Here is an 18,541-nt window from a genome sequence, read left to right on the forward strand (position 1 = left end):
TCTATAATGATTGCTTTGAACGCTTTCCCCTTTTAATGATTTCTTTCAATGCAATTGCACATACATTTCCATGAATTAAGGGATAGTGCAGTCATGAAAAATGGAAACATTGTGTCAGACCCACAGAGCAATTTCAGCATTGGTCCTTGGGGGTTCTGGAGTCTTGTACTTAACTTGTCTCCCACGCTGATTCCTTTGAACCTGCTTATTTTAGTTCATTACAGAGATCGAAATTGAATCTGCGTGCTGGGGTGTTAACTCTGATTTTGTTAATGTGGGACGTTGTCTGGTGGGCTCCAAATGCAAAGCTGCTCTTTTATGTAACATGCTTTTATTTTTCTGGGCGTTAATTGGAGAGGATTTTCAGGAATATGAAATGCAAATTCAGAACCTGCTCGACTGGCCACTTTTTACTCGCTGGTAGAGGCGGCTGAAAACTCCCGAGTCTTGAGGGTCTCCTGGTTTCATTTTCACATTAGAGCCGACAGCAGGGTGGCGTCCCGTGATTAGCTGGGTTTCAGATCGCTGATCGCGTTCCAGTTGACGAGCGCCGAGATCTTGTGGTTCATGAGCACAGATGCAGGCGTTTATTTGTTCTTGGCCTGTTCTGACTTTCTTTGCAGGGTGTGGCGGGGGGGGGGAGTGTTTTCAGCTCTGACGTTTTTGTGTGCTGCTTTGGTTTCAGTCTGCAGCATCACCACATCAAGCCCGTCCTTACAGGCCCATCGCACACAATCTCTTACATGTCTTGCCTTCAGCCATCCATCCATCCATCCATCCATCCATCCATCCATCCATCCATTTTCACTCCCCCTTTGCTGGTGAGGGTCGTGTTCAGCAAGCCGTGTAGATCAGCCCAGACTTCACTGTCCCTAGCAACACATTCCAGCTCCTCCTGGGAGATCCCCAGGCGCTCCCAAGCCAGCCGAGAGATTTAAACCCCCCAGCATGTCCTGGGTCTGCCACGGGGTCTCCACCCAGTGGGACGTGCCCGGAACAGCTCCAGCGGAAGCCAACCGGTGGGCATCCTTATGAGATGCCCAAACCACCTCCGCCGGCTCCTCTCGATCTGGAGGAGCAGCGACTCCACTCCGAGGCTCTCCCGGATCGCCGAGCTCCTCACCCTGTCACGGAGAGACAGCCCGGCCGCCCTGCGGAGAAACCTCATTCCTGCCGCTTGTATCCCCGATCTCGTTCTTTCGGGTTCGTTACCCACAGCTCATGACCGTAGGCGAGGACAGGGACGTAAACCGAGAGCTTTGTCGTCAAGCTCAGCTCCCGCCGACGCTGCCCCGATCCGCTTGGCGATCTCGCGCTCCCCTCTTCCACCCCTTGTGAACAAGATCCCGAGGTACCTAAACTCCCCCACTGAGGCCTTCAGCCAAGATAATAATAAAAATTATAATAATTGCTTACACTTATATAGCGCTTTTCTGGACACTCCACTCAAAGCGCTTTACAGGTAATGGGGATCCCCTCCACCACCACCAATGTGCAACCCCACCTGGATGATGCGACGGCAGCCATAGTGCGCCAGAACGCTCACCACACATCAGCTATCTGTGGGGAGGAGAGCAGAGTAATGAAGCCAATTCATAGATGGGGATTATCAGGAGGCCATGATTGGTAAGGGCCAATGGGAAATGTGGCCAGGACGCCGGGGTTACACCCCTACTCTTTTCGAGAAACGCCCTGGGATTTGTAATGACCACAGAGAGTCAGGACCTCGGTTTTACGTCTCATCCGTAAAAACGTCTCATCTCATACGTCTCAAGATGGAGAATTCCATAAGGTGGCTGAAGACCAAGAGCTACATGAACCCTTAAATGAAAGACAGGGCAGCATCGGCAAATCCTGAATTCATAGGTTCCTGTGAAAAATCCCGTCTGTCAAGGGGTTCTCGGCATTTGTGTTGTGCTGGGGTGGCTGTTGGGAATCCGCACCAAAAAAATGTATGTTATCTTAAGGTACAAGGAGATATGTCAAGCAGTGTTGGTGGTTGGCTGTGTTACAGGCACCTGAACCTGAGTGTGAGACCCAAGCAGCTCCCCGCTCTGGTGAGAAGTGGGGTCCCCGAGGCACTGAGAGGGGAGGTGTGGCAGCTCCTTGCGGGTTGCCATAACAACGACCACCTGGTGGAGGAGTACAGGACGCTCATCACCAAGGTAGGCCATCTAAGAATTCTCCACTTTGAACTCCGAACTCTGCACAGGCTGTAGCAGCTTTCACTTGGATGGGGCTTCCCTTCTTCTGGAAAATGTGTATTTCTTTAAGTAGGAATCATTTTAGTGTGCTGTCACTTGGCACCCTTTTGTCTTAGGTCATGCCAGTTCCACATTGCCAAAATTCCTTAATTAGTGTGTGTAAATATTTTTTTCCCCACAATAAAGTCATATAATTAATTACTTAACTAATTAGAGGTTATTGAGTAATGGAGGCTAAATTATGTACTGGATGTGTTTGTCGTGGATGAGCCAGGATGGGGGTGTTCTGCTCAGCTAGATCTTAATAAAAAGTTGTGCGTTTCCTGTTATTGGAATGCCCTTTCCCATACAGTACGTGCTTTTCCTTTCCCCTTAAAAAACATGATGCGGTTCCGTTAAGTTGAAACGCAGTGCTTGTTTGCGAAGGAGAATTTGGTCTCATTTTACCTGGAGAAATAAAGAAGTGAACTTAATAAAGGATTTAAAAAATAAAGGCCCCAAAGTATTAATAGGGCTAAGTTTTGCAAATGTGAGGTTAGGTTTTCATGGAGACACTCTTCTGTATATCTGAGAATATCTGGGTTTTAATTGCCATGTTTTCTAGTATTGTTGAAACAGCTGGTTCCCAGTTAAAGTACTAAATCACCCCTTGAGTGACAATATTGAAACCTTCTGACAAAAAAGGGTTTCCACCAAGCTTTTGATCTGATTATTCCTTACTGTGCGGAGAGAAGACATTACTTAGCATCTGCGCTCAAGATGTGTGTTGTAACAGGGAGTCCCTCTGGGCTTTGTGGATCTCTTGGCTTGAGGCTGATTTGTGTCAGTTTTGTGCAATTGCAAGAGGAACTGATCATTACTTCGCAGTGTTTTGTAATTCAAAAATAAAGCATGTGTGTATCGTCACGGTCGATGAGAGCAGATTTGTAATAAACCCAGACCTTTTTGTTTTTCAGTTTTAACGGAACGGTATCTCGAAAGATAGATTTGCAGTCAAATGTTTGCTGAGGCTGTCATCGGTTCTGTAGGGCAGTGGGTTTTGGTCAGTCTGAGGTGCATTTTTGGGGGGATTTTTCTGATTTACAGCAGTGAAGGCACTGAGGCGTAAAATGGGGAAAACTGGGTTTACACAACGAAAAATGTTTTAATGGAGATCAGATAACCAACTCTTGATAACGATCATGGTATTTTTACGATTTGTCTGAGGAAAACAAATTAACTCAAAGTGGGAAAGATAGGATGTTCAGACATGTGAACACATTCCCATGGGGGTTGTGTAATGTTTGCTGTGCACCATTATAGTGCTGAACAAAGCTACACACATCGCAGTGTTGGACTGGCATGACTGAGGAGGGTCAGCCCAGTTCAGATCTGGGGTGAGATGATGGGAAGAAGTAAAAAAAAAACTCTTGTGGAGGAGAACAAGTAAATTATCTTTCTTGATCAGTGTTGTAAAATGCAAACACATTTTCACACAATTTCTGCGGTATAATTAGAATAAGAAATTTTACAGGCATATGTTTCTCTTATATTTGTATCTCTTTATATGACGTTTGGGTTTGAGTTTTGTTTCTGTAAATGTGTACTGACAAAGACGGAAAATTAAGCAAAATGCCTGCTTTTTTTCCCATCGGTGGAGGGCATTTTGCCTGCTCTTTTAAAAGTATCCAAAAAAGTGTCCTGCTCTTTTACGGCAAAACGCACATTTGAAGGTATTAATCCATGCGAGCAAAAAAAAAAGAAGGACAGAAACCCCCTTTCGCTTCAAAACAAAGATGTGTTAATTCCATAAAGAAGTCACCCATCCACATGCCCAGAAAGCCATTAGTTTTGAGCTGCATCTTGCTTCATGTTCAGCTTCGCAATTAGTGGGAAGATGACCAAGTTTGATATTATCTTCACAGACGGAAAGGCACCGTCATTTAAATATTTTATGTCTTGCGTATTTCTCTGCTGTCGCTTAGACAAGCTCCTCTTACAACAAGACTAATGGATGGGCTAGGGGTTCTTTTAGTGTGTGTCTGAACAGGCACAATGCAAGAGCCGGTGCAGCAGACAAAAATAAATCCTACCGAAATCTACTTAATAATTTAGCAATTGAGGTACCATAAACAGTGGATTTCACAGCATGCACTGATCAGTTTACTCTCGATATATAAATATATAACTGTGTTCACTGATGGAGGGAGCCCACCTCAGCAAGTGGATGTTTAATTAATGCAGTGCAGTAAGGAATCTGCCTTTTCACAGAAATAAGTGTCTTTTATTTTATTTCTGCGCCTTCAACTTTTCCTCTACCATATTTTTTTTAAATTAAAAGTGATTTTAATCCTGGATTTTAAGATATTGCATTATTTATTATTAAATACTAATATTTTAAGTATCATCTCTCTGGTCTTGCATTTGGGATATGGGGCGGAGCGGTGGCACTGTGGCTCAGGATCTGTGCCTGTGGTTGGGAGGTTGCCGGTTCAAATCCCGCGGCCGGCAGAGGAATCCTACTCCTTTGGGCCCCTGAGCAAGGCTCCAACTGCTCCAGGGATGCTGTACAATGGCTGACCCTGCGCTCTGACCCCCAGCTTCTCTCTCCCTGTCTGTGTGTCTCATGGAGAGCAAGCTGGGGTCTGCGAAAAGATGAATTCCTAATGCAATAAATTGTATATAACTAATAAAGTGATCTTATGTCACATCTCAGCAAAGCAGAAGGGTTTGGCCTATTGTTTGTATTGTTTCTATTTGCTCCAGCAGGGTGTGCTGTTTGGACATTGCACGGTGCTTTAAATTTGGGTACATACTGACATGATTTTAACAGCTCTGGAGTCTTTTCAAAGCTCATTTGAAACCCAGAGTAGTGTGACTGCAGTGCTATACTCTATAAAAGCGACTGTTGTCCTTCAAATAATTTTATAGCATTGGAGGTCACACAGCCGCTAATGACTCTGTGAGTCAGGCAGGGGACTGTAAAGAGAGATGAAACTACATATACATAACTAGAGAGGATGCTGATGGACCAAAAAATGAATAAAAGGATTCCCTAAATAGGGGAGATTTGATTAAAGTAGATGCAAAACACACACACAAAAAAGGTTTTTTGTCCTTCTGATGGACAAGAAATGAAAATTGCCGTATTAGAGAAATTTCCAAAATTGTTGTTTCTTGCTGCTTTGTAGAGTTGATGGCTACACTACAGTGTATGCTTACTCTTGCCACATCACAAGCTTGAGAACAACTATATCCAGGGCTCTCGGTAAGAAGTGAACGTAGAACAGTAATATACATGAATGGAGGCTCTCATGATATTTCCCTGTAACAGTGGCTGACAAGAAACCTCACATATCTGCAGTAGGCTTACACGTGTAAAAATGTGTTGTATGCTTCAGAATTTAAATGTCTGATTGGCAAATTGCAGGTGATGTTGCGTTTGTTCATTCAGCGCGCCGCGTTTCTGTTAATTTGATTATTACGTAATATTATGATTAAAGTGGGTGGCACAGTGGCGCATTGGTTGGCATGGCTTCCTGCGGCCTTGGGTTCGATTCCGGACCTGGGGTGCAATCTGAATGAGCTCTGTATGTTCTCCCTGTGTTTTCTCAGGTTTGCTCCAGGAGCCCTGATTCTCACCCCAATACCCAGAAACATACTGGCGGGTTAATTGGCTTCTGGGAAAATGTTGCCCCCATGTGAATGGGCATGACTGTGTGACCTTGCCAGGATAGGCTCCAGCTCTGAACTGAAGGAAAAAGTTAGAAAGTGGATGGATGATGACTTAACCATAGTTATTAAACACTATCAGGACTGGTCATATTCAGCACATGATTAGGAGTATTATTTCACATCAATCCCATGTAACCTATTATATAGATGACCAATTCTTCTGTCTTGGTTCGTTTCATAGATAGGTCATGGATATTGAAGGCTGTAGGTTTCATGAATTTGTTTCTATTTTAGATGTTTGTTGTTGGGTTTTCCCCCCAGACTCGAGGTTTTGCTGCTGATGGTTATTGGCGTTTGCTGTGTCAGTGGCCCAGTTTCCTTCCTTCATCCAGTGTCGTAAACGAGCTGCTGATAGCTAAGCTCCCCACTCGACTGACGCCGCTGATGAAACCAGGGTCTTGCTGTAGGTGATGGATGAGTGGGCATACAGTATGTGTATCGGGTGAGGGTGGACAAAGATGCAGTTCTGGTATTCTCCTACTTTCAAATCTGCGTCCAGATTCTAACCCTGAACAATTTAAATGGCTTAGATACCTTTATTCTGATGTATTTCTGTATGTTCTAATGGGGAATTTGCAGTGCGGCAGTTTAGATTCATATTCAGGCAAGACATAGGACCATAAGCAAAACAATACAGATAAAAACGGTCTGAAATTCCACTAATCCATTTCTACCAGGTGCCATAAAACATGGTTGTGGTGTTGGCCCCAAGGTATTCAATAATAGGTTCTCAATTGCAATACATGTACAACAATAGTCATTTTTGAATTAAGCACATCTTCAGTTTGATTACTGTGCTCTTCCATGGAGATCTTCGCTTACTATTGGGATACATGTGTTGCTACATTTGTAGAAATCAAATCAAAGTGTAGTTCTCACGTGCACAACAATACCGCGTGCAGCGGTAGTTGCTGGCAATGGAATGCCTTTTCTGCGAGCTCGCAAAAAACAAGAATCACAAAGTTAAGGTTACGAAAATAAGGTTACATAATAACGGATAATAATGTAATAGAAATTGAAGAAAACTCAAGATGAATAGAGCTGTTATGTGTCCATGGTGTCTGCAATATAGTAGTGCAGTTATGCTGAATACAGTGAAACCTGTGTGTCCATGTAGCCATTACGGGTGATTTGCTAAAGGAGCTGCAGGTTGGCTGTTTAGCAGTCTTACTGCCTGGAGGTAGAAGCTGTGCCGTAGTCTGTTGGACTTGGACCGAATGCTTCGGTACCATTTACCAGACGGTAGGATGGAGAACAGTTGCTGTGGTCCGCTCTGTGTAAGAGCTGTTGGGGAGCCTCTGTGCGTGTAGAGTCTTCCCTCGTCGTGACTCAGCTGTGTCTCTGGCTTTGGCAACCCTTTTACTCCACGAGCATCCCTTTTTTGTTTTATTTGTTTTTCTTGAAGCGCGACTTAAAAACTCCCTAAACAACGAACCTTCTAAAGTTGAGGCTCACTATGGCGTTTTCTAACTGAGGCTTTGTGGGCAGGCACTGCTTCCTGTTTCATGGGGTACGAGTTTCCTGTTTATTTTTACAGTGGTTAGAATCCTAAATGTAGCACCAAATCTGTTTATTCACTTAAGTCAGGGGTCACTGCCCTCTGACACTCCTGTTACATTAGCACAAAAGGAAGCTGTGTATTAAATCAGCATTCATTTATTGTGGGGGAACAAGTAATAGGTTTATTCCACGCTGAAAAGAGAAGAAAGAAAACACGCCTTCTTCGGGTTGTTCATTTATCGTGTTTACTTTTCAAGTGTCTTAATCCACCCTATGTTGTTTGTGACAGCAGTAAACAGTAAATTAATTTTTCATACGCACGGGACTGATCAGAGGTTTAAATCTGGGTAAAACAACTTAAATTTTAAGGGTATTTTTATATTGCAATTTTTGTTATGAAGATAAAAGTATTGAAAACGATTGAGAAGGTGTTGTCCCTGCCCTTCAGGAAAGTTAACTTTTAAATCTTTGGCTCAGTTGGGTTCACTGATTAAGATCACTATTGCTGCCATATGCAAGGATTTTCGGATTGATTGCTAAAGCTACCGAGATTGAAGCACTCAGATGAAGCCCTGCTCTGAAAATGACTTGAGGTGTCTGGTACGGTGAGCTCTGGATTAGTGTGACACTCTAGGGATAATGCGATCACTGCTAATGCATGAATGATATTAACATATCATACAGCTGTAGCACAGAAAATAGTTATTAATAGTGCATGGATCAAGTGACATTTGGGATCTGATATTTTAGTGGAAATGCTTTGTAGTGTAGCAATTTTCAAAAGCCTTAGCCTGTAGTAGTTTTAAGGTTAATAGGTCATGAGACAGGCCTAACAACATTGATGATAATGCTGAAAATCTAAATGAATATTGCTGGAGCGAAAATGACTTATGGTTATACTGGTTTGCCAGGCTTCAGTAGAGATTCACAGAGGTTACCTTAAGGTAAGGGCAAAGTCCTCTTTCATCACCTCATATGTCAATGCAGGTCCATCTCCTGCTATGTGTTCACCCATTCAGGCCTGTCTGCCTGAAGACCAGTAACTCAGGAAAATCCACTGAACATCTTCATTAGCTGAGAAGGTGATGCATGGATTATTATTATTATCTGGCTGCATGCGGTCAATATGACTTTGCAGTAGATATTCTTAAATTAGAGAGGAAGAGCAGGGAATATATCTTGAGTGCACCTGTTAAATTTAATCAACCAATAATAGATCAGTTCCTGATTTAGCTGAAGCTATTTGGATTTTCGGAATTATGAGATCATTTTTGGCAGTTTATTTACATGCCTGCATATAGAGTAAAATTAAAAACATGTGAAATCGCACCGTTGTGCTGCTTGTCATGACTTTCATCACTTTTGTTGGGAGTTACATATCATGGTGAACATAGCCTCTTATAAGAACATTATGCCGTTGCACCAGTGTATTAGACAAATGTGCAAGAGTATTACAAAACTGAATACAGAGGGCAAAGAATACAATTTTATCTTGGTTTGTACATTTGCATTTGATATTGTGAGACATTTGATAACCTGTTGTTGTATAGATCTTGAGATTTGGAGGGTGCACTTTTAAAAAGATTTGAAGGAACAAATTCAGTTGTGAAAGCAAACCTTTTTTGTTATTATGACATGCAGTATAACATTTAAAGCAAAACACTGTTCATTTGAAGCCTAACTTTAGAATTTCGCTTAGTGGCACAGTTAAATCAAGGCATTATTCTGTTGTTCATTTTAAGGTTGTTTTTCAGAAACAGGGACATTTGATTATACAGTGCTACTGGGACGACTGTATCCTACCATTTAAAATAAAACAAATTAACTTAGATACTTAGGTTGTTGAATTTTTTAAAGTTTGTTTAGTTGCTAAAAAAAGATTTTGACAAGAACATATAGTATCTGTATGTATGGTAAAAATAAAAAAAACATTGGACAAATATGCAAAATATTTTTTTCATGGCACATACTTATATAAGTATAGTCAAATATAGCTACATATTTTACATCCAAAGTGTTTGTTGCAGAAGAAATACTTAATGTTTAACAGAATCCTTGGTTCCCCTAAACCCTGAGTAGGATAATGGAAATACCAGGCCTGTTTATAGTGCCAGTACACAGCACAACAATATTGATTGAAAATTCAGTCCTACAAATATAGCAGCAGTCAGATAGTTAACTTGCAGGATAAGAAGTCTCTGAATTCTATCCTGAGTCTGTGGTTTTACAATACACTAGAGATCTGTGGGTTTTTACAGGTTGCTGTTAGAGGTTATTGTTTAAAATAACTTTAACTGCTCATTCATTTTTATTGCATTAGTCTTATGATGTTGTCACAACAGCTTTAAATAGAAAACATGTTACTTGCGTGACTGTTTTCACACTCATGATGTGATAATGCTGTAGCAATGTTTTTCTAACCTTAAAGAACTCTCCTTCTTTAAATGATTCATAAAGAGTGATTGTCACAGAGCTTTTTTGTATCTCAAACCAAAAGCACAAGGTGGGTGTCGGATCTGTTTTCAGATGACATGGAAGTTTGGTGCATGAAGGTTTTCCCTCCTGTTGGTTATAAGATCACTTATACAATTTCTTGCATTAAGAATTTGTCTTTTCACATACCCCAGCGTGCTCTCCATGAGACACACAGGCACACAGACAGGGAGAGAAGCTTGGGGTCAGAGTGCAGGGTCAGCCATTTATACGGCGCCCCTGGAGCAGCTGGGGTGAAGGGCCTTGCTCAGGGGCCCAATGGAGTAGGATTCCTCTGCCAGCTGCGGGATTTGAACCGGCAACCTTCCAGCCACAGGCGCAGATCCTGAGCCACAGAGCCACCGCACTGCCCCTTTGGATCCACGTTGGCGTTGGGTAGCGTTGGCTGGGGAATTAGGTGGAAATTTGAAATACAAGTTTACATATTGTAAGACACTTCTTGGCTTAATTGGAAAGATGGTTGAAATGGAACACAGCAATGACACTGATCACAAAAACATTTATCTGGTGCATCATGAAAAGAAGAAGCTATTCAAGCACGTGTGTATATAATAAATAAAAACAAGAAAACTACAGGTTTTTGCTCAATCACATGGCTAGCATTTACATTTAAAAATAAGGGGATAGTGTTTTCCTTAAAACAGCTGTTTAGTTTTCGTGGGCTTATATTCAGGACAGTTTTTGGCTGCTTCATTGCTTCTTTGATCCTGGTATTGTGATATGGAGCCATTATAAAACCAACATTTTTCTTTATAAAATGCCACACCCGTGCTACAGACTTTCACCTTTGTCTTGAAGGAATCCTCCAGATGGGTTTTTCTGTGAAATTCTGCTGCTCTGCTCTGTTTAGTGTTAGGCTTTAGTCATCAATAAAGCTGTGTTACTAATTGAATATCTGGTGGTGTGTGTCAGTGAGTCCTGCACGTTGCATAACCATTGTAAATCGTGTAATTATGAGTACCTTATACCGTTTTTAGATTTTGCATTTATCTTTTAAAATATGTAAATGTAATTTATTCCTGTATTTTTTTTTTGCTTGAGGCACTGTCAGTCACTTAAATACTACTAGCCAAGTCATCAAGGTATCACCGTATGGTGCAGAGTAGTGATGCACGGGACTGTGTCACTTCAGCAAATTAAAAATGACTTTGAAAACCAATTTTGATTAAATGATATTCCCGGCGTGAAGAAAGCTGGCGAGAAATTAAATCTTCCTTCCAGATTGAATTACAGCACTATAATCCTGCAATTATCACAGTAACATTTTTTCCTACACAATGAAATTGTGTTGTTAATACTGGCCGGGTTAATGGCGAGACGTAACATCCCAAATAGCCATTCTAATGCCGATAAAAGTAGTTGGATCTTGTTTGTCAACACTGAATTGTTCAGAGTTAAGTTGACAAGCTCACTGACCACTTTGATTAAGCAGATGATCTTAAGCTTTGAAAGAAAAATGCTCTAGACTACGGGTCTGCAGCCTTTCAGAAAGAGAGTGCCAAGACTTAGCTCATGCACTTGTTTCAATGGATTTGTGTGCCATCGATGCTTTTCATGTCAGTAATAGCCCTACTTACATTTTGATTAATTAAAATTGAATATTAAAACATTTTTGATCCATAGTGATCTTTACAAATTCCTTCCGTTCTCCGACCATATCAAGGGCATCATCAAGTATTTTCTTGATGAATTCCTCTTTCTTCAGAATGATTGGTAAATGTCTTAGCTATATGTGTACGTGTTTTAGACAGCACAGCTCTGTCTGAATTCCATCTCAGACACAGTGTCTCACAAGAATCGCTAATCGCGGAACATCGTTTATATCCACGCACTCATCAAGAGCAACACTAAATTATTTTATATCTTTTAATGCCCATGTCTGTTATTTGTGAACATTCTGCCATTTCAATTATGCTTCTCTCCACCGATCTAGCAAACAGTTAAGCCTTGTCTGCCTCATCCTTAGAAGTTTTTTGTCGTGTTTTCGCTGAAAATGTCGTTAGACATTTGATGTGTGACAAATGATTCTCTCACAACAACAGCACGGTCTTTATGTTGAACAAATTGATATTTATTTCTCTGAAAGGGCTGAGATAAACAAACTTTTCTTTCTTGGCAACTGATTTTTTTTCCATAATGTTAGACTTTACACTTAAATGTGAAAAATATTATCTATTGCACCAATTATGAACTTTATTGTGAAACCAATAGAGTAGCCCTGCTTAAATAATGCACTAAATAAACCAAGTTAACAGTTTTTTTTTCTACGCCAAAGAGCTTTCATTGGGTAGCATGTTGTAGAGAATTACAGAACAGTTGAGCATAGTTTTAAATATTTTTAATGTAATTCTTCGTGGTTTATTTCATTGCATGAGCCAATAAAAATCTGTTCTGTATGTTGCTGATCACTGCTCTAGACGATAAGAGTTCGCTTCTGCTAACAGTCAAAGTTTACATACACTACTTTTTTTAATTTACACCTTTCTGCCTTTGGTACAATTTAAAGAGGTTGTTTCTGGGCAAAAGTTCATCATGGGGGAGGAGTAAAAACCCTTAAAACACATGTGACGCCAGACTCTGCATTAACTCACATTAGATGACCAGGGATAATTTTCCTGTTTTCTCTTTTTGGAGGATGTCACTGTTTTTGTGTTTTGGTGCAGATCTTCATCATCTGGAGAGTCTTTTTGTGAATTTGTGTGCCAACATTGGATAATTTGATGCATTCTCCTTGTTTGTTAACAATCAACATACAGTGTGTTATGTTCTGAATACTGTTAAATATTGCATCTCTGAAAACATCAAATTACCTTACTTGGCAGAACAAAAGACCTTAGGGGACATGCCTCAAAGATAGGTCATCTTCTAAAGAGTTGAACTCAAGGGACCTTGAGTTATTGTTGCAGTTTGGTTCCATGGTTCACATGAAGCCCAGAAAGATGACCGCTTCTCACCCAGTGAAAACACTGAATAATGGGATGGGAGATTATCAAAATACCAAATCTCATGTCTCGCATGAGCAGTCCACCTGACAGCTAGAAAACATGCTGAGCTATGCGTAAATGGCAGAAAAATGCTTGGAAAACTGCCTCAGTTCAAGAATGTTTCTGTGAGACTCAGAGGAATGGAAAAAGTAAGCTGGTGAAACTGGCTCACGCTGTAGAACAGCAAATTGTGCAACTAGGGAGTGCAGGGAGAGTTCCCCAAAATGACTGCCAGTCGAGGAAGAGCGTGGGGAGAGAGTGCTGAAACGACCGCCGCTCGAGGAAGAGCGTGGGGAGAGAGTGCTGAAACGACCGCCGCTCGAGGAAGAGCGCGGGGAGAGAGTGCGGAAACGACCGCCGCTCGAGGAAGAGCGCGGGGAGAGAGTGCGGAAACGACCGCCGCTCGAGGAAGAGCGCGGGGAGAGAGTGCGGAAACGACCGCCGCTCGAGGAAGAGCGCGGGGAGAGGGTGCAGAAACGACCGCCGCTCGAGGAAGAGCGCGGGGAGAGGGTGCTGAAACGACCGCCGCTCGAGGAAGAGCGCGGGGAGAGGGTGCTGAAACGACCGCCGCTCGAGGAAGAGCGCGGGGAGAGGGTGCTGAAACGACCGCCGCTCGAGGAAGAGCGCGGGGAGAGAGTGCTGAAACGACCGCCGCTCGAGGAAGAGCGCGGGGAGAGAGTGCTGAAACGACCGCCGCTCGAGGAAGAGCGCGGGGAGAGGGTGCGGAAACGACCGCCGCTCGAGGAAGAGCGCGGGGAGAGGGTGCGGAAACGACCGCCGCTCGAGGAAGAGCGCGGGGAGAGGGTGCGGAAACGACCGCCGCTCGAGGAAGAGCGCAGGGAGATTATGCCGAAATGAGGAAATGAGGAAGAGCGCGGGGAGAGAGTGCTGAAACAACTGCCGCTCAAGGAAGAGAGCAGGGAGAGGGTGCTGAAACGACCGGCGCTCGAGGAAGAGCGCGGGCAGAGAGTGCTGAAACAACCGCCGCTCGAGGAAGAGAGCGGGGAGAGAGTGCAGAAACGACCGCCGCTCGAGGAAGAGCGCGGGGAGAGAGTGCTGAAACGACTGCTGCTTGGGGAAGAGCATAGGGAGACCACGCCAGGGGGACTGCCACTCGCGGAGGAGCATAGGGAGACCACGCTGGAATGACTGCTGTCCGAGGAAGAGCGCTGGGAGATTATGCCGAAATGAGGAAGAGCGCAGGGAGAGAGTGCTGTAATGACCGCTGTTCGAGGAAGAGCGCGGCGAGAGAGTGCTGAAACGACCGCCGCTCAAGGAGGATCCCGGGGGGTCATCAATATGGTCTATAACGAATATTCATTATCTATGGGATATAGCAGTAATATAATATACAAAATAGTAATATTGGAAATTGGTGTGTGAATTAAAGCTAAATAAATGCCACCCATGAGTGAAGTGAGCCAGTATCAGTTCCTTCTCACCAGATTCTTTCTCACAGATCTAGAATGTTAGCTTATATGCACACTGAACCTGAACTTGAATCAGGCACCTGCACTTCGACCAGGTTCTCGGCCAGGTAGCTGAATTTGAATTTGTGTTGTGAGATGGTTCTCTCTGCACATACAGGAGACATGGCAACCTGTGGGAGTCAGAGGTTCTTTGGAAGTTCTTCAGCTTTTTCAGTATCATCCTTCTTTTAGCATTTGTTACTCTGTAATTGGTATGTTATCTACTGCATAAAGTGAACAGTAAATATTCTCTCTGGCCCAGCGTAACACTTTGCTTTAGAATCTGGAAACTGTCCATGCAGGACTCTTGTTGTGACTGTTAAAAGTAATTCTGCATTACATCACCGGTAGAGCCAACACTCCAAGCTGGTTCGATGGTATGTTTCAGGATAACCACAGCAGTGTGGTATTTTAAATGAACCGTGCTTGGCAAACATCATTTTCATTTTCAGTTAGGCCTTTGCAGGCAAAAATGTTCCCTTCCGATTGAAATGGTTAAATTGTTGCACAGTAGCTTGTGAGGTTTGAGGTGTGAGGTATGGTCGGAGACTGAGTGGTTCCTTCTAAAAGTTATTTGTTTTTTTTCCATGAATACTCAGTAGCGTTCATTCCTGATGAATTGCTTGGCAGCCTGAAACAGATTGTTTTTTTTTGGGGGGTATTTTCATTTCTTTTTTTTTTAATCGGAGGCAGGGTGGAGGCTGATATAAACAGTGTTGAATGCGGGCTGGTGTCTTGGAATCAAAAGCAATCTAATGGCTGTTGAAATTGCCTGTTAGTCCTGTGGCAGACTCTGGAAAATGGTGTGAAGTGACCTGTGACCTTTACTCAGAGTTGGTGAATGTTTTTTTTTTTCCTGCCAATCTATCTATCATGTAGCTGCGTCCCCTCCGTCTTCCTTAAATCCAAAGGCAAAAAATGCAAGGCTGTGATTCCCTAAATCCCCATTTCCCTTTTTTTTAACTGCTCTGCCACTAAAACCATCTAGCATTTTCTGTCATTCGTGTCTTTGTCCGAGTATTTTTAAATAAAGGTAAACCATAGTACCTTTCAGTTTCAAATTCTTTTGACAAGGACTTCCCCATTTCAGAAATGCTCATCAATGTGCTTTAGTGCACAGGGGTGTTTCTTTGCCCTATTTTTTCACGTTGATGGAAGCTTTCTCCCTCTTTTTAATCAGACTTAAATCAGATAGGATATTAATTTTAATTACGTTAACAGCGCAATCCACTTTTCTCGTATAATCTCATCCTTTGGATGTAATTAGCTGGCCGGCTTAACGCCACTCTCTGAGCTCTGAGTGCCGTGGGGTGTAGCAGAGACTAACGCAGCTGGCTGGTATGCACCCAACCTCTGTGAACAGCTGGGAGAGATCCTCTCTTCAGTTAAGCTGTCCTCTGCATTCCCCTCGCATATTAAGTGGATTAAACAAAACTAATGAGTGGCCCCTCATTTATGTGCCTGTATATTTATGGAAAGAGTCCAGGAATAGCTAATAGATCTCTTCTGTGTTGAACGCATCAGTTAAGGTCGCTTACTCATCTATTTTTTCCTCTCGCAACTGCACTGAATTTAACTGGGGTTTGCTTAGATTGAGCTATCGTTCAAAAGGGATGAGAATCTACAAAGATGTCTTCCATTTCCAAGTGCGGAGCCTGACTGAGTTACGACTTCTGTCCATACTATAAATAGACATCAAAGGAGGCGCTTAAAAAAGGTTGTAGTCTGTTCATTATTTTGTTGCAGTGTATTGTCTGCAGGGTAAAACTGTTAGATAAACAGACTTGGCGCGAGGAATAAGACACACAATAAGCTTTTCTCTTAAAGGTTCCATGCGCTTTGCTTAAGATTTATTTTTCCTTTTGTCTAGACAGGATGCTGTCACCCAGCAATGCCATGATAAACTGATCCTCCAGGAAGATATTGCACCAGTTTTAGAAAGCGTTTTGCATAGTCGTTTTTAGAGGGGCTTCAAGCGATCACTGTAGAACTTGAGCAAATATCGCGTTAAATCCAACATACAATGTTTCAAAGAATAAAATAAATAGACTAATTTAATTGTTGATTCTGTAATTAGGAAGCATACTGCAGAGGTGAAAGGTTTTTGAATGAACCAAAATATTGAGTCCTGCTTTCAAGAATCTTGAGCATTTTCTACCACTTGCTTTCAGTTCTGACTCAAAGCGTTATGATAGCTGTATCAACTTGTAATGCCATTGTTGTTCCAGTAGAACTATTTTTTGCTGAGCCGCTGAACCCTGTAGTTCCTTCCAGATGCAGTGATGAGTTTGGTATGTAGATATAGTGTAGCTTGCACACACAGTCTACTTTGGTAATAGGGAGTTAATCTCACTTTAGAACAATTTTAGGCTTTGCTCAGGAAATGTCTTTGTCTTTTGGAGCAAAACCCTATATTTGTTTTTTTCATACACTTGAGCAACAGTAGTGAGTGTTGAGGGAGTGTTTATATCCAGTTGTGATATTTGCCATTTTTTCAAGCTTAATGAAGATACAGTAAATCAGTTTTAATGACATAATAGAGATCAAGGAGCTTACAAATCATATGCTGTCATCCGTCTGCTTGTGTCTTTTTAATATGATATAGATAAGCGTTAGAAGTACAGCATGTTTTATTAAGGGATGTCCGTACCGATTGGAGGAATAAAAGTGGACAGTAGAGGCACAGTACTGCTATTCTTCAGAGCACTGAAAGAGAAGATGTGGAGTTGCAGGGAGGCAGTGAATTTCCAAAGCCGCTGAAACCATGGTGTTTGGGTTTAGTGTCTGGGTTGCAATTTTGTGCACAAAACAATTTTGAGGCAATAATGCTATTAGGCATGCTCTTAACACAGTCCTTTTTAAAAGACTAGTCCGATTAGAGCTGTACATGTATACCTTTCCACACATTATGTCATTGTGAACTAAGACTTAATAAGGAAGGTTGTGATTAAGAAAAGAATTACTGTTTAAAAATAACTGCATTATAATCACATTACATGGTGTAACAGCTGCTCTGGCACACTTTTTTTGGTTTCTAGTACGAAGATAGACTGAACCGAATCAATTTTCTTTGTATCCTGGGGCAGTTCATACACTGACCTCTTCATTCATTGAGCTGGAATTCACTGATGGGTCCTACTTTGCCTTTCGGTCCTGAGACCTAGCTTAATTGGAAATTGTGCCTCGAGCAGCGATGGGTTTCTTCTTCTTTTGTGGAAGACAGATGATTGTTCAGCCACAAAGAAATCGTATTCTCAAATACATTTTTTACATTGGTGGGTGATGGGAAGGTTGTATTTTTCCCCCATTTGAAGTCAAAATTATAGCAAATAACTGTTTCCCAAATGCGGCTTTCGTTTAGTCCGATGTCACTGTGGAGCCTGCCCTGTATTGATCCTGTTGAGGACTGCGCCGCCACTGGAAATCATGAACCTATCCAGTTTCATTGCACCAGGGGACTTGCCTGGTGTTCAGCCCAGTTCCCCTGTGGGAGTTGAGCGTTTCTAGAAGATTTGGTGAGGGCAGATGAGTGTCTTTTTACAGGACCATCAAATTAGGCAATGTTGGAAGTGTTGACAAAAACATGAAGATTTGAAACTACAGATTTGTGCTGTATTATGTCAGTTTTAATGCTACAGTGCATGCTTGTGTTCAAACACGATAATACCACTGGTAGCAAGTATTTCACCACCCCTTAACGCACATCATGGTAGATTTCAGTACCCACACTGCCTGCTTCAGTGGTGTAGTGTTTTATATATGAAGATCAGTAAGGTATTTTTCTGTGGCAGTGGCAGGGCATCTGCAGTTCATTTTGTGTGTTGTGTGGTTGCTACAATATTACAACAGCTTCTTGGGCTGGTGACTGTGACTCAGCATCAGGGTGAAGGGGGTGCAGAATAGCGAAGATGTATTTGCCGTGTCCAATTCATACTGTAACCAGATGTTACCTGTCAGCTGACCCCTTAGGATGGATAAATAGCTGTCAAAGGTCAGATGTTTCACTTCTCCCAACACCCTGTTGGCTGTACAGCATATGGTCAAGAGAAACAAACAAAGCGCACAATGCGCTCCCTGTGTCTGACTCCACCGCACAACACGAGGAGCTGTGCAAAGCTTCCATTTGGTTTTCTTCAAATTTCTGATGGTTTGAATTTCTGAGGCACAGAGCTCGGAG

At 42.4% G+C, this 18,541-nt stretch overlaps 1 protein-coding gene across 5 annotated transcripts in view; it reads left to right on the plus strand.

Annotated features, from left to right (window-relative positions):
- Nucleotides 1-18,541, plus strand: part of rabgap1 (RAB GTPase activating protein 1) — a 144,926-nt gene that overhangs the window by 59,109 nt on the left and 67,276 nt on the right. For all 5 annotated transcript variants that reach the window (XM_088940512.1, XM_088940515.1, XM_088940514.1 and 2 more), the window contains one exon: nucleotides 2,015-2,165. In XM_088940512.1, coding sequence (XP_088796638.1) covers nucleotides 2,015-2,165 — 151 coding nt within the window. The remainder of the gene's footprint in view (nucleotides 1-2,014; nucleotides 2,166-18,541) is intronic.

Source organism: Atractosteus spatula, chromosome 23 (genome assembly GCF_055471065.1).
Source record: "Atractosteus spatula isolate fAtrSpa1 chromosome 23, fAtrSpa1.hap1, whole genome shotgun sequence".
Taxonomy (NCBI): Eukaryota; Metazoa; Chordata; class Actinopteri; order Semionotiformes; family Lepisosteidae; genus Atractosteus; species Atractosteus spatula.